This window comes from Anoplophora glabripennis, unplaced genomic scaffold (assembly GCF_000390285.2).
Source record: "Anoplophora glabripennis isolate ALB-LARVAE unplaced genomic scaffold, Agla_2.0 scaffold449, whole genome shotgun sequence".
Lineage (NCBI taxonomy): Eukaryota > Metazoa > Arthropoda > Insecta > Coleoptera > Cerambycidae > Anoplophora > Anoplophora glabripennis.
The window spans coordinates 61,952-74,204 of NW_019416560.1; the positions used below are offsets into that span (position 1 = coordinate 61,952).

The 12,253-nt window shown below is 33.6% G+C and overlaps 1 protein-coding gene across 1 annotated transcript in view; it reads right to left on the minus strand.

Annotated features, from left to right (window-relative positions):
- Positions 1–12,253, minus strand: part of LOC111691705 — a gene marked incomplete at its 3' end in the record, with an annotated part of 110,709 nt that overhangs the window by 61,944 nt on the left and 36,512 nt on the right. Inside the window, exon 2 of the mRNA XM_023454940.1 lies at positions 5,939–6,075. Coding sequence (XP_023310708.1) covers positions 5,939–6,075 — 137 coding nt within the window. The remainder of the gene's footprint in view (positions 1–5,938; positions 6,076–12,253) is intronic.

Below are 12,253 nucleotides of genomic sequence, written 5' to 3' on the forward strand. Positions count from 1 at the left end.
CAAACAACATTGTAGTTCCACAAACAATTTTCATCTGTTTATGTCAAAATCAAAGTCTTCCTTACATTTTTAACTACTACCTAATATATTTTTGAGTAACAAACAGATAATAATGGTGTCACAAATGGGAAATCAGTAGTACGTAAAATGGTCATAAGAAGTTTTATTTTTTTTTAATAGTGTTGTACCCATTTTATATTTATGCACTTTTTGGTTGTAGTACTAGACATAGTAAGCTACATTATATATTTTTTCTGTGATTGTACCTCTGCGTGAACTAAGAATAAAATCTAGAAAAAATATATTTTTATTTTTTTTTAATAGTAAATAAGACATAAAAATTCCATTTATAAATCGAAGTCGATCTGGCGGCATACACAATGGATCATAAGACATAAGTTCTGCGGGTTACCCCTTCGCCTTTTACAATAAAATCTTTTTCTGTCAATATTTTTGTGTTTCATGGAATATTATCAGTTAGCTGTTACTAACAATATATTACAAAATATGCAGAATCCCTAATATTGCTATCGCACAGTTTAGATACTTACTTCACATCTAACAAACATTATCTTTTTATAAAAAAGTCACTCACCCGTTGCAGTTTAATAATTCAAGCACATGGAATGCATTAGCTGAATAGCAAATCAAAACGAAAGTAATCAGCGAAGCAGATAATGGAATAAACCATTAAACTATCTCAATTAACTTCGCTAAAAGCCGTGTTCGCGCAGCATCTGTAATAATTTCAAAAGTTGCGAGCTCATTTGCGCGATACGTAGGTCTCTTTATTAGCAGCGTTTACTTATGCGACGTATAATTGCTCCACGGTTTCATAACGGCGTTAACTGCCATAATTAATTTCACGCAAGTAGATTTATCGCGTCCCGGGAACATCAATACCAAATTAACTAATTTAGCTGCTTGGTATATACGACAAACAGTAACGGACTTGATACGTATCTGTAGCATATCCAATTATTATTAATTAATGTTACGTTACTAGGTGTACATTCGGAACTGAATTGGGTAAAGACTATAAATTCGCAGGCACAAAAGTGCAAGATTTGCCATGAACGAAGGCAATAATGAATTTAAAAGATCTCATTGAATGTCTAACATGTATTTTACTTTAAATCACGGTTATATACGCAATGACCAGCATATACAGGGTAGTCCATCGAAAACTTACCGCAAGGCATTACAGGGTAGTAAAGAACTTTTCGGCAAAATCCAAAAACAGGTCAAATTTGTTTCTGAGGGGGACAACTTTTGGCTCAAAAAGCATAGCAAAATCTTCAACCCCCTAAGTGGGGGTGCCATCCCCTAAATTTTTTCAAATGGGAATGGGGGTCAAGTGGGGGGTCATTAGAAAGGGCTTTTAATTCTCTATACATCGATTCTTACTTTTTGAAAATCGATTCATTATTTTAGAAAATATGCAGCTTTGAAAATACGAACAATATTTTTGACGAGAAATGCGAAAATCGATTTAATTTTACTTCAAAACTTACGGTATTAGTCAAGTAAATGCTGAAAATGTTGTCCGCCAACTTGCATACAATGATACAGGTTGTCTTCAAACCGTTGTCGAACATTCTGGAGCACTTGCGGTGTTACTTCGCGACATACATTAATGATTCGTCCTCGCAGATCTTCCAAGGTATCAGGTGGAGTGCTGTAAACTTTGCTTTTAATGTGCCCCCAGAGAAAGAAATCTAAAGGATTTAAGTCGGGTGACCGAGGGGGCCACTCAATTGCACCTCTTCGTCCTATCCAGCGTCCTGGAAACGTCTCATTTAGGTAATTGCGCACATTGAGCGAGTAATGTGGAGGAGCTCCGTCTTGCTGGAAAATCAGTTCGTGTTCATTGTAAGCAGGGTCGTCCTCTATGATATTTGTTAGAGCTGGGTCGATGACATTTTGTAGTAAATCCAAGTACATATCGCCTGTCAAATTTCCAGGAAGGAAAAAAGGACCTACAATGGAATTTCCAAAAATACCTGCCCATACATTCAACTTCTGGGGGTGTTGGGAGTGTGTCTCATGGAAAATCCTTGGATTGGTATCAGCCCAGTAACGACAATTATGGCGATTCACTAAACCATTCAAGAAGAACGTACACTCGTCCGAAAAACACACATTAAAGAGGAAATTATCGTTTATCGCTCGTTCAGTCATTATTTCGCAAAATTGCAAACGACGATCAAAATCGTCTTCATTTAGCTCTTGCACTAGCCGAATCTTATAAGGATGGAATTTGTATTTTTTTAATATTCGTTGGACACTTGTACGACTCACTCCTGTCGCAGTAGCCAATTGCATTGTACTCAGCGTACTATCCATTGCCACTTGCCCCAATACCGCTATTTCCGTAGGTTCATTTAGTACCGGATTTTCAACCTGCCTCTTTTTGTTATGAACGGAGCCAGTTTCGCGAAATTTGGCCACCAATTCGCGAACAATTTTTCCAGACGCATGTTTCTCAGGATGCCGTTGGTTGAACAGTTCGGCGACCCGATTTCCGCATTCATTGTTTTTGAAAAAAAGCTCAATAATTTCTACTCTTTCTGGAATTGAGTACACCATAATTAATCAATTTAAAAGACTCGGCAGTATTGGTACTCTTCAACTACAAGTCACAAGACAGTTATCTAGCAACTTCTTGTGGCCTATCTAAATACGAAACAAAAAGCGGACAATTTTTTGCTCACCAAAATCAGGCTAAAGAATTCGCAAATCAGAAAAAAAAACAGCGAATTCTTTTGAAGGAATTTACCAAGCTAATACCGTAAGTTTTGAAGTAAAATTAAATCGATTTTCGCATTTCTCGTCAAAAATATTGTTCGTATTTTCAAAGCTGCATATTTTCTAAAATAATGGATCGATTTTCAAAAAGTAAGAATCGATGTATAGAGAATTAAAAGCCCTTTCTAATGACCCCCCACTTGACCCCCATTCCCATTTAAAAAAATTTGGGGGATGGCACCCCCACTTAGGGGGTTGAAGATTTTGCTATGCTTTTTGCGCCAAAAGTTGTCCCCCTCAGAAGCAAACTTCACCTGTTTTTGGATTTTGCCGAAAAGTTCATTACTACCCTGTAATGCCTTGCGGTACGTTTTCGATGGACTACCCTGTATATGTGAGCACTTGCTGCATGGCGAAGTGGAAAGATACGCGTACATCATTTCTGCATTCACCGTATATTAATTAATGTTTTTATGGATAACTGTAACGAAATTAATAAAAATAACATTCAATTACGACATTTTTACCAACACTGGATTATACAGAAATACAAGGGACTGTCGGAACAAAAAAAACAGTCTTCAAAATAGTCAGACTGTTAATATAGGATGGTAAACTTTCAGTCAAAAGGACTTTATTTCAGATATTGGACTATACAGTGTGTTTCACTTAAAGTCGGAACACCTCCATATTTAGGATGGCGTTGGCCGGTTTCCAATATTCTTTTTTTTGTGTAATAGTACTCTAAAAAACCTACTTTTTGGTATTGTATTGCATTGCATTTTTTTAAGAAAGAAATATATAACATTTTCGATTTGATCACACCCCAAAACCCTAAATACAAAGTTTCAGTATTATAGCTTATACAGGGTGTTCACAAAATAGGTACAAAAATGTCACTCATTGAAGAGTGTCTTGTATTAACAGTGGAAAATATTTTCAAGGTATTTTTCCATAATTTTATTAACCGTAGATGCATTGATTTTACTCATGATGCTCACAATATGACAGCCAAATTATTATTTTTTTTATTATACCAGAAATGAGCTTCACAAAGAAATAATATTTAAATATTAGGTACTGTTTTTTATTAGCTCACCATTATTTTGTATGCACTGTTCAATTCGTCTCTTCTTATTTCTAATAACTCTCTTCAACTGATGTGGTGTTATTTATCTGCTTGTCTAATTCTTAAATCTTAATTTAAAAAATTAATGTGTTTTGTGGGATTTTACATGATCGAATAATCGAGCCCTTCTTTTTTAACGTTAATCTAAACGCAGAGATGTTTTTGAGATTTTTAAATAATAATTCCTCGGATTCAGTACATGCACTTCTTCTTCATGTAAGACAAAACCACTACCTTCAACTAGATGGAGCGCCTATTTATCATGCGGTAATAGTAAGTCATTGGTTGAATGAGAATTTCCCGAGAAGGTGGATGGTCGCAACAGTCCTTTAGCTGCTTGCACTTGATTTCTTTTTCTGTGTTTTCCTTGTTTTATACATGGCCCCAGAACAGAGAAGATTTATAAGGCGGAAATACACATGCCTCTTGCTTGCACAATAGCATGCAAGTAGCTTGCAGGAGATAGCTCCTGGTATGTGTATCTATTAAAAGGCATGCCTGTAGAAGGCGCGCAAGTAAATTGCACATCATTTGATTTTTTGGCATGCAATGTGAGGCGGGGGGTTTCGGGGGAGTTCAAGTGGCATGTCGGAACGTGTCTACTTGCTACCTACTGATATGCCAATAAGCCATAATACTAAAGAGGCATTCCATTTTACTTGCAAATGTATCAGCAGTGTGCCATCCGCCGGCACATGCCATTTCTCAGCATGCAAGTTACTTACCTATTTTACTGGTATGTGTATTTCCGCCTTTTTATGTAACAGAATTAGACAATCATGTCGACAAATAACACCACATCACTTGAGGAGATTTATTAGAAATAAGAGTAAACAAATTGAACAGTGCACACCAAATGATGGTGGACTAATAGAAAACAGTAATATATAAATTTTATTTCGTTGTGAAACTCATTTCTGGTATAATAAGAAAAATATATAATTTGGCTGTCTTATTGTTAGCACTCTGTATGAGAGAAATCAATGAAACTGCATAGATATACCTTCGATTAATAAAATTATGAAAAAATTATGGAAAATATTTTCCACTGTTAATATAGGACGCTCTTAAAAAATGCCTAATATGTTTTTTAATTTTTGAGGGACTTTTCTTAATGATAATAGGCCGTAGAAAAGATCACATGTCAAAAAATATAACATCAAAAAGTAGGCCTATTTGAGTACTACCACATAAGAAAAGAATTTTGGAAATCGGCCAACGCCATCCTAAATATGGTGGTGTTCCGACTTTAAGTGAAACACACTATATGTACAGTAACAACTGGCAACGGATACTGTCACTCGACTAGGCAAGATTAGACTTGACTATCGCTGACTAAATTAGTCAGTGTTATGAAACAGTGGAATGTATTATTAAAGAATATTTTTTGCCATTTCTAGATAACTTTTTAACTATTTGTCTTTTTATAGGCTAATGGCCTGGAAACCTGTAAATCGAGACAAACTACATTTTTCTCATGTATGCAAGCAGCGCAATTATTTGATCTCGAAAGTCGCCTTATTGATTTGATGACGTAATGAAAATATGTCGTATATTTAGGTAATACTAGTTTATTTTTTAATGTGAATATGTTTAATTCCGTATAAACTTTTAGCTCATATTATAAAATCATGTTTTTTTCGTATTTAAATGCTAATATTAAAAGCCTGCTTAAAAGATTTGTGTCATTTTAGTTAATAAAATAATGTTGAAATTACTAATAATTCTAATAGCAATAATAACACTATTTCCATACTATTTATGTCACAATTTATAAACCACTAAACTTTTAGGCATATAATTTTAAAATTAGTATTCAATTTTTCAGTTAAATGGCAATAAGTGTAAATTTTAATGACGGATTCTACTTGGGAAATTGACTGTAATTTTTTAATTACAAAAAATCTGACTGTTCTAACTTGATGCCCAACTTTCGTTTCAAGCAACGATAGAAGTGGAAAATCAACTATACTTAATTTATTAACAATTGTATTTAGATGTATTAATAATTTTAATATGATTTAAGATAATTTTCTATTTCTTATTATTTATGGAACATACCTGTACTAATTCTCCTAGAATACTACCACCTGCTGTGAAATTTAGATAACAAAGGAAAGGAATCTGGACTTCTGTGGGCCGTTTGACTTCAATTTCGTATGTTGTCCCTACTTCGCCGTAGTATGTCAGGTTACATGCTAAAAAAAAGTTTTAATTAAAAACAGTTTAGGTAAATATAAGATGTTGATTTTGAATGGAACAGTTTGATGGAAGATTCTTGAGGATAAAATAAGGCTATTTAAGGTAATCGTGCCTTGACTGAATTATTTTACCAGTCGAGTTCAAAAGAGTATCTTCACTAATTTCGAGTAAAAGTGATATGCTAACTGAAAGTAAAAAAACTTAAATTTCGAAATTAAAGGGATTTTTCAAGCATGTTGGGTAAAGTTTTATTTACTTTTTGTGTATTCTAAAAAGTAGGTACTTAATTCCACTTCTTCTATTTCTTAAGTGATCTAGAACATTGAAGGCAGTTGATCTTCGATTCATTTTAAGAAGAAGTTTCAAGTAAACAAATATTAAATGGTTGAACAAGCCTCATCGTCAGTTTAAACTGCTTGAGTTCCGCGGATAAACTCTGAAACTTGAATCCAAAGGAGTTTAAGAGATTCTTCTTCTTAAGAAAGAGATATGTCTCCTGAAATGTAAAAAAGTCTAAACCGACGACAGCAATTTGTTAACATTAATAACTTCTACGGAAGCCTATAAACTAATTACTTTAAATTGCATTATTTTTCAAGCGATGAAACGTTTACCCACAAATTTAATTACGAGTATTTCCTTGTAGCCCAGTCAATGACCATTTTCCCGTATAATTTTGCCAAACAGCACCGATTTTCATAAAAATTTGGATTTACTTCAAAGTTGACCTTGTTGCTTTTACCCTGGGGGTGGATGCCATCCCTTCTCGGGGGTTAAAAATGTTTCATTGAAAATAACGGGAATAGATATATTGACTAATTCAAAGCAACTTTTGTTCTATAAAGTTTTTTCTGAAAGTCAATACTTTTCGACTTATTCGAGAGTTAAAGTGTAAATTTTTTAACAAAAAAAATACTTTTTCAGACAGTTTTTCGCGAATAACTCAAAAAGTAAGTATTTTATCAAAAAAAAATCATAGTTATAAAAAATGTAGCTTAGAAAAAACAAAAAGAATGGTGCATTTATGGTGTCTGCAGACCTAATACGAGCGGAGTAATAGCTTGTTGAAGGTTGGTTCTTATTCGTCAAACGCCAAAATTGAAACTTTGAACGTGTAATAACCAAAACCAATGCATTTTGCAAGGAATACTCATAGAATCCTTTTTAAAGTGCTTGAAAAAACCTTTATTCTTATTTTTTATAAAAGTCCCTAGCATCAAACCTAAGCGAGTTATGACGAAAATAAAGTTGGTCCGTATTTTTTCGACGACAAAATACGTGAAAATCATCCCCTAATTACCACTCCAATTGAAAATAATCGTTACCACTTTAAAATTTACTTTATTTATGTACTTGTAATATGCTCTAGAAGTTTGACCGGTTTAAAGTGCTTAGTTTTGAAAAAAGTTGAGCTTGAAGTAGGGTTTGCAATCCCGCATTCCGCGTTACAGCATTCCAGCAATTTCCCGCATGTCAATGAGACCTGCGGAATTCCCGCATTTGTGCGGTAATTCCCGCGCGGGAAATTTTTGAATAGAACACGTCCGTTTAGCGACATAGCGCATGGCGCGCGCGAGCGCCCCGTTTGGTTTGCGTGCGCATCCCGTTCCCCTGTGATAGCATCGATCAATCAAGCGAAAGAAAGGATTAAAATCGGCAGATCTTTGCATCATTCAAACAAATTCCTTGATTCGTTTGTTTATTTTCGAGAAAAAAAGTGTTTACAAAGTAAAATTTTATATGTAACTAATAGTTTTGTCTTCTTGTATGTTACTTTAATTATACTATACTGCCCTACTTCGGAAAAAGACCGTATATGCAGTTTTGTGACAAATTGAGAAAATTACATTTTTGAAATCTATATCGCATTATACATACATTTTAAATTTCTATTATTGTCACTAAACAGACTTATGTATATGTATTTCATTAAGAGGTATATAGTATAAACGCCGCATGTGACCACATACGGCTTTCTTCTCTAGCCGAAGCGTTGAAATACGATGTTTTTAACAAATTAAATTCGTATGTGTTTACATGCGTTGTTTTAAATTAAACAACAATTAAATATTATTTGCAACACAATATATTAAAAATTTGTAAAAAACCCTGCAAGAACATCCAAAATATCATGTATAGGATGTACATGTTTCGGTTCTTCTATTAATTTCTGTTGAAAATGTAGCACATACTGCACATACGGCATTTTTACCTAGCAAAATCTTAAATTTATTAAGAGAAAACAACATTTTCGACGCTGTTTTTATTGAAATTGCAATGTTTTCTAACATTCTTCAAATGCATTAAAAAATATTTGTTTTTCGTTTGCCGTTACCGAAAAAATCAAATTATTACCTTAATTAGTAAATTAAGGACAGCCAAATGAAGTATGCCTAATATCTCTTTGCAATTTTCTCTAAACTGTCATATTCCGAAGTATATTATCGATGTATCTAGCAAATATTTTTTGAAATTGTTACTACGATTAAATTACTAACCTAACCTAGATGTTTATAAAGGACCCCGCACAAACCTTATGGGAAACTCCGTTCGGTCAATTTTAATGAAATTTTGGGAATAGGTTGTTTTTGTTATGACGAACAAAAGTCTTCATGGGCCCAAAGTTCGCTAATGGACAGTTTCTGAGATATTCGATGTTAAAAGTTGACAATGCGAATGCGTGTCAAGCACGTGTTTAAATGCTTATTATTCGCGTAAAAGCTCCATGAAGCTTAAAAACTGTATAATACGTATATATTCGTCTATATAGTGCGTATCCATTCGTTTGTGTGAGTGTGTGTGTGTGCGTGTGCGTGCGTGCGTGTGTGTATGTGTATACTTTTCATAAACGAAGAGACTAGGAGTAATGCTATAGTAATACTTCTATATTCACGTGGAAGCTGGTCAGCACACTTAGCAATTCTTCTCGATCAATTATATATTTTATTTGAGTTACAAGCGTATGATCGTATCCAAAGTAACTCCAGAGTAACACCCAGAGATAGAGTAGTCGAAACAACTTTAGGATACAGTTTTTCGCGAGTTTTTAAATCAGTAGTTCAAAATATATATAGAAAAATAGCGTGTTTTTAAATATACCTACTTATTCTGTTAGAAAAAATACTCTTCTTTATTTAACATCGTAGTTTAGATATCCAACTGTGAGTTGGATATCTTGAATATTTTATGTGAAGATATTAAAAATGTTATACTATTATTTATGAGTACGTCAAATATTTAGAAAGTTGAAAAATATCATTTTCGTTGGACTTATTGTCAAATACTTCTTATTCGATATTACTGTTCAATTAACCATTCACTTGCAGTTTTTGCTGTGTTATACTCCCGATATTGCTTTGGTCATTTTTTCACAGCTGTTCATTTTGTAGTAATTAGCAGTTGAGCTTGTTGCGATATAAATGGCTTTCAGACTACAAATGCAATGTTAGGAGATATTGCTTTAAATCGACGAAATGACGCAGGTCTTCCTCCAGCAATTGTTACACCCGAGACTCGAACATGTAATAATTGCTTCCAAACTATTCGTCGTGAAATTGAAATAATAGATAGAGCAATTATTACATATTCGCGTCTCAGGTGTAACAATTGCTGGAGGGAGACCTGCGTCATTTCGTCGATTTATAGCAATATCTCCAAAAACATCTACATTTACCACTCTATTTAAATGTACCATATCCCGATCGCAACTATAACGTTGAATTTGTGATCTGAAAGCCATTTATATTGCATCAAGCTGAACTGCTAATTACAAAATGAACACGCCTATGAAAAAATGACCAAAGCAATATCGGGTGTATAACACAGCAAAAACTGCAAGTGAATGGTAATTGAACAGTAATATCGATTAAGAACTATTTGACAATAAGTCCAACGAAACTGATATTTTTCAACATGCTAAATATTTGTACTCATAAATAATAGTACCTATAATATTTCTAATATCTTCACATTAAAATATTCTATGCTATCGATATCGATAAATTACTCACAGTTGGATATCTAAACTACGATGTTAAATAAAGAATATTTTTTCTAATAAAATAAATATATTTAAAAACACCCTATTTTTCGATATATACCCACACGCACGCGCACGCACACGCACGCACACACAAACGAATGGATACGCACTCTCTAGACGAATATATACGTATTATACAGTTTTTAAGCTTCATGGAGCTTTTACGCGGCTAATAAGCATTTAAACACGTGCTTGACATGCATTCGCATTATCAACTTTTAACATCGAATATCTCGGAAACTGTCCATTAGCGAACTTTGGGCCCATGAAGACTTTTGTTCGTCATAACAAAAACAACCTATTCCCAAAATTTCATTAAAATTGACCGAACGGAATTTCCCATAAGGTTTGTGCGGGGTCCAATTTAGTAATTTAACAGCAACAAGTACGTTAAGTAACTGGAGACATAATAATATCTATGTAAAAATAACAAAAGTATTATATTATTGATGTGTTGATTTCTGTTGATTCTTAGTTAATAAACATAGTTTTTAATCTATATAATGCTTATCTGTTGATTTTTAAATACCAAGAATTATTTATATTTCATTTGATTAAATATAAACATTCCACAATAATAGCATCATTATTTTCATATATAAATATATTTTTAAATATCTCGCGGGAATTACAGCGGGATCCCGCTGTAAAGGCGAATTTACCGCAAAATTCCAGCTGGAAAAAAATTATTCCGGGATTGCAAACCCTAGTACGCACGATACCTTCGAATTCAATTTTCTGCCACTCGCTGGAAAACCCATCAAGAAAAGGAAATAGTGGTAAGCAAAAAACACTCCGACAAGGTCGAATCCAGATACCAACTGAATTGCGTATTGGCGGTTGCTGGACACCATAATACCTCGTGCTAATAAACCGCTGCGCCGTTGTCACATTGCTCGATATGAATTAAGTATATCGAATTTAAATTTATTACAACACTAATTATTATTTTTTAGAATTAAGCATAAAGAATTTCAAAAAAGTAATAAAGTTATTTTATGGTATTCTATGCATGCGGCTATGTCAATATTCCTTAATTAATCGAACGTTTATACATCAAGTTGGAGATTTTGATAACTTTTTTCTCGGAAATGGTTGAGTTTAGGACCCATGTCATACAAGGTTTTTTTGTTTACTTTAATGTGTTCTATCAAATTTGTAACACCCTGTATAAGAAATATTTAAAAATATAATAGCTTTAAATTCACGACACACTCCTTTGAAACTTACAGACTAGACATTTAAAAGGGAAAATATCGACAGAAGCATTGTTTGCATTTTATATAACTTAAGTTAATCATCGTTAAAACAATATGAACACTGTTTAGTACAAGATAATAACAAGCTTTCAGCTGAAAGCCGAAGGCGTAACAAAGCGTACCTACTTCTGGATTGTAGGAAAGAGAAGCCGTAAACTTCACAAAAGAGAAGTGCAGTTCTCCGGAAGAATTACATCTGTTGGCATTTGCTGGCGATATTGTACCGCACAAATGTTCCAAATTGCAACCTTAAAATATGCATATTTCTCTACAAACTGTAAGGAATCGTATTCAAATGCATGCGTAACACCACAACCACATGTCACAGGAAATTCATATTAGTATCAAGAAGTGACTCAATTTTTAATTATTATGATTAGACATTTCAGTCAGTGTGCCCCTTTATCAAATACACCAAGTGATTTTTGAAATCTAGTACTCTTCTAGTGTTAATTGCCTAAGCGAGAAAGCCTAATAAGCGAGAAATATAAAAGATGCTGAATGTACTTAAACAGAATAATCATGCTTCAGATCGAAAAGAAAGCCCGAGACGGAAAAATAAAATAAATTGTGGGTTTGGTGATTTTGTGCTGCTATTCTGAAATCTGGAATTCAAATCCTTCTTTCTTATCGCTTCCCAAATAAAAGATTCAGCAGTCGCCCATTTTCTCAAGATAGGAGTAAGTTATTTTTTCTACAGGGTGGTTCACAAAAGGTGACCAAAAATGAAACCTCTTACTCTTTGGTGAATTTTAAAGGGTCTTTCGTATAAAGTTTTTATCTAAGACGCTTCATTAAAAAGATACAGGGTGTTAAACTTGAAAAAAGATGTTTAATTTTTTTAAATAATTTAAAAACTACTAAGTGTCCATT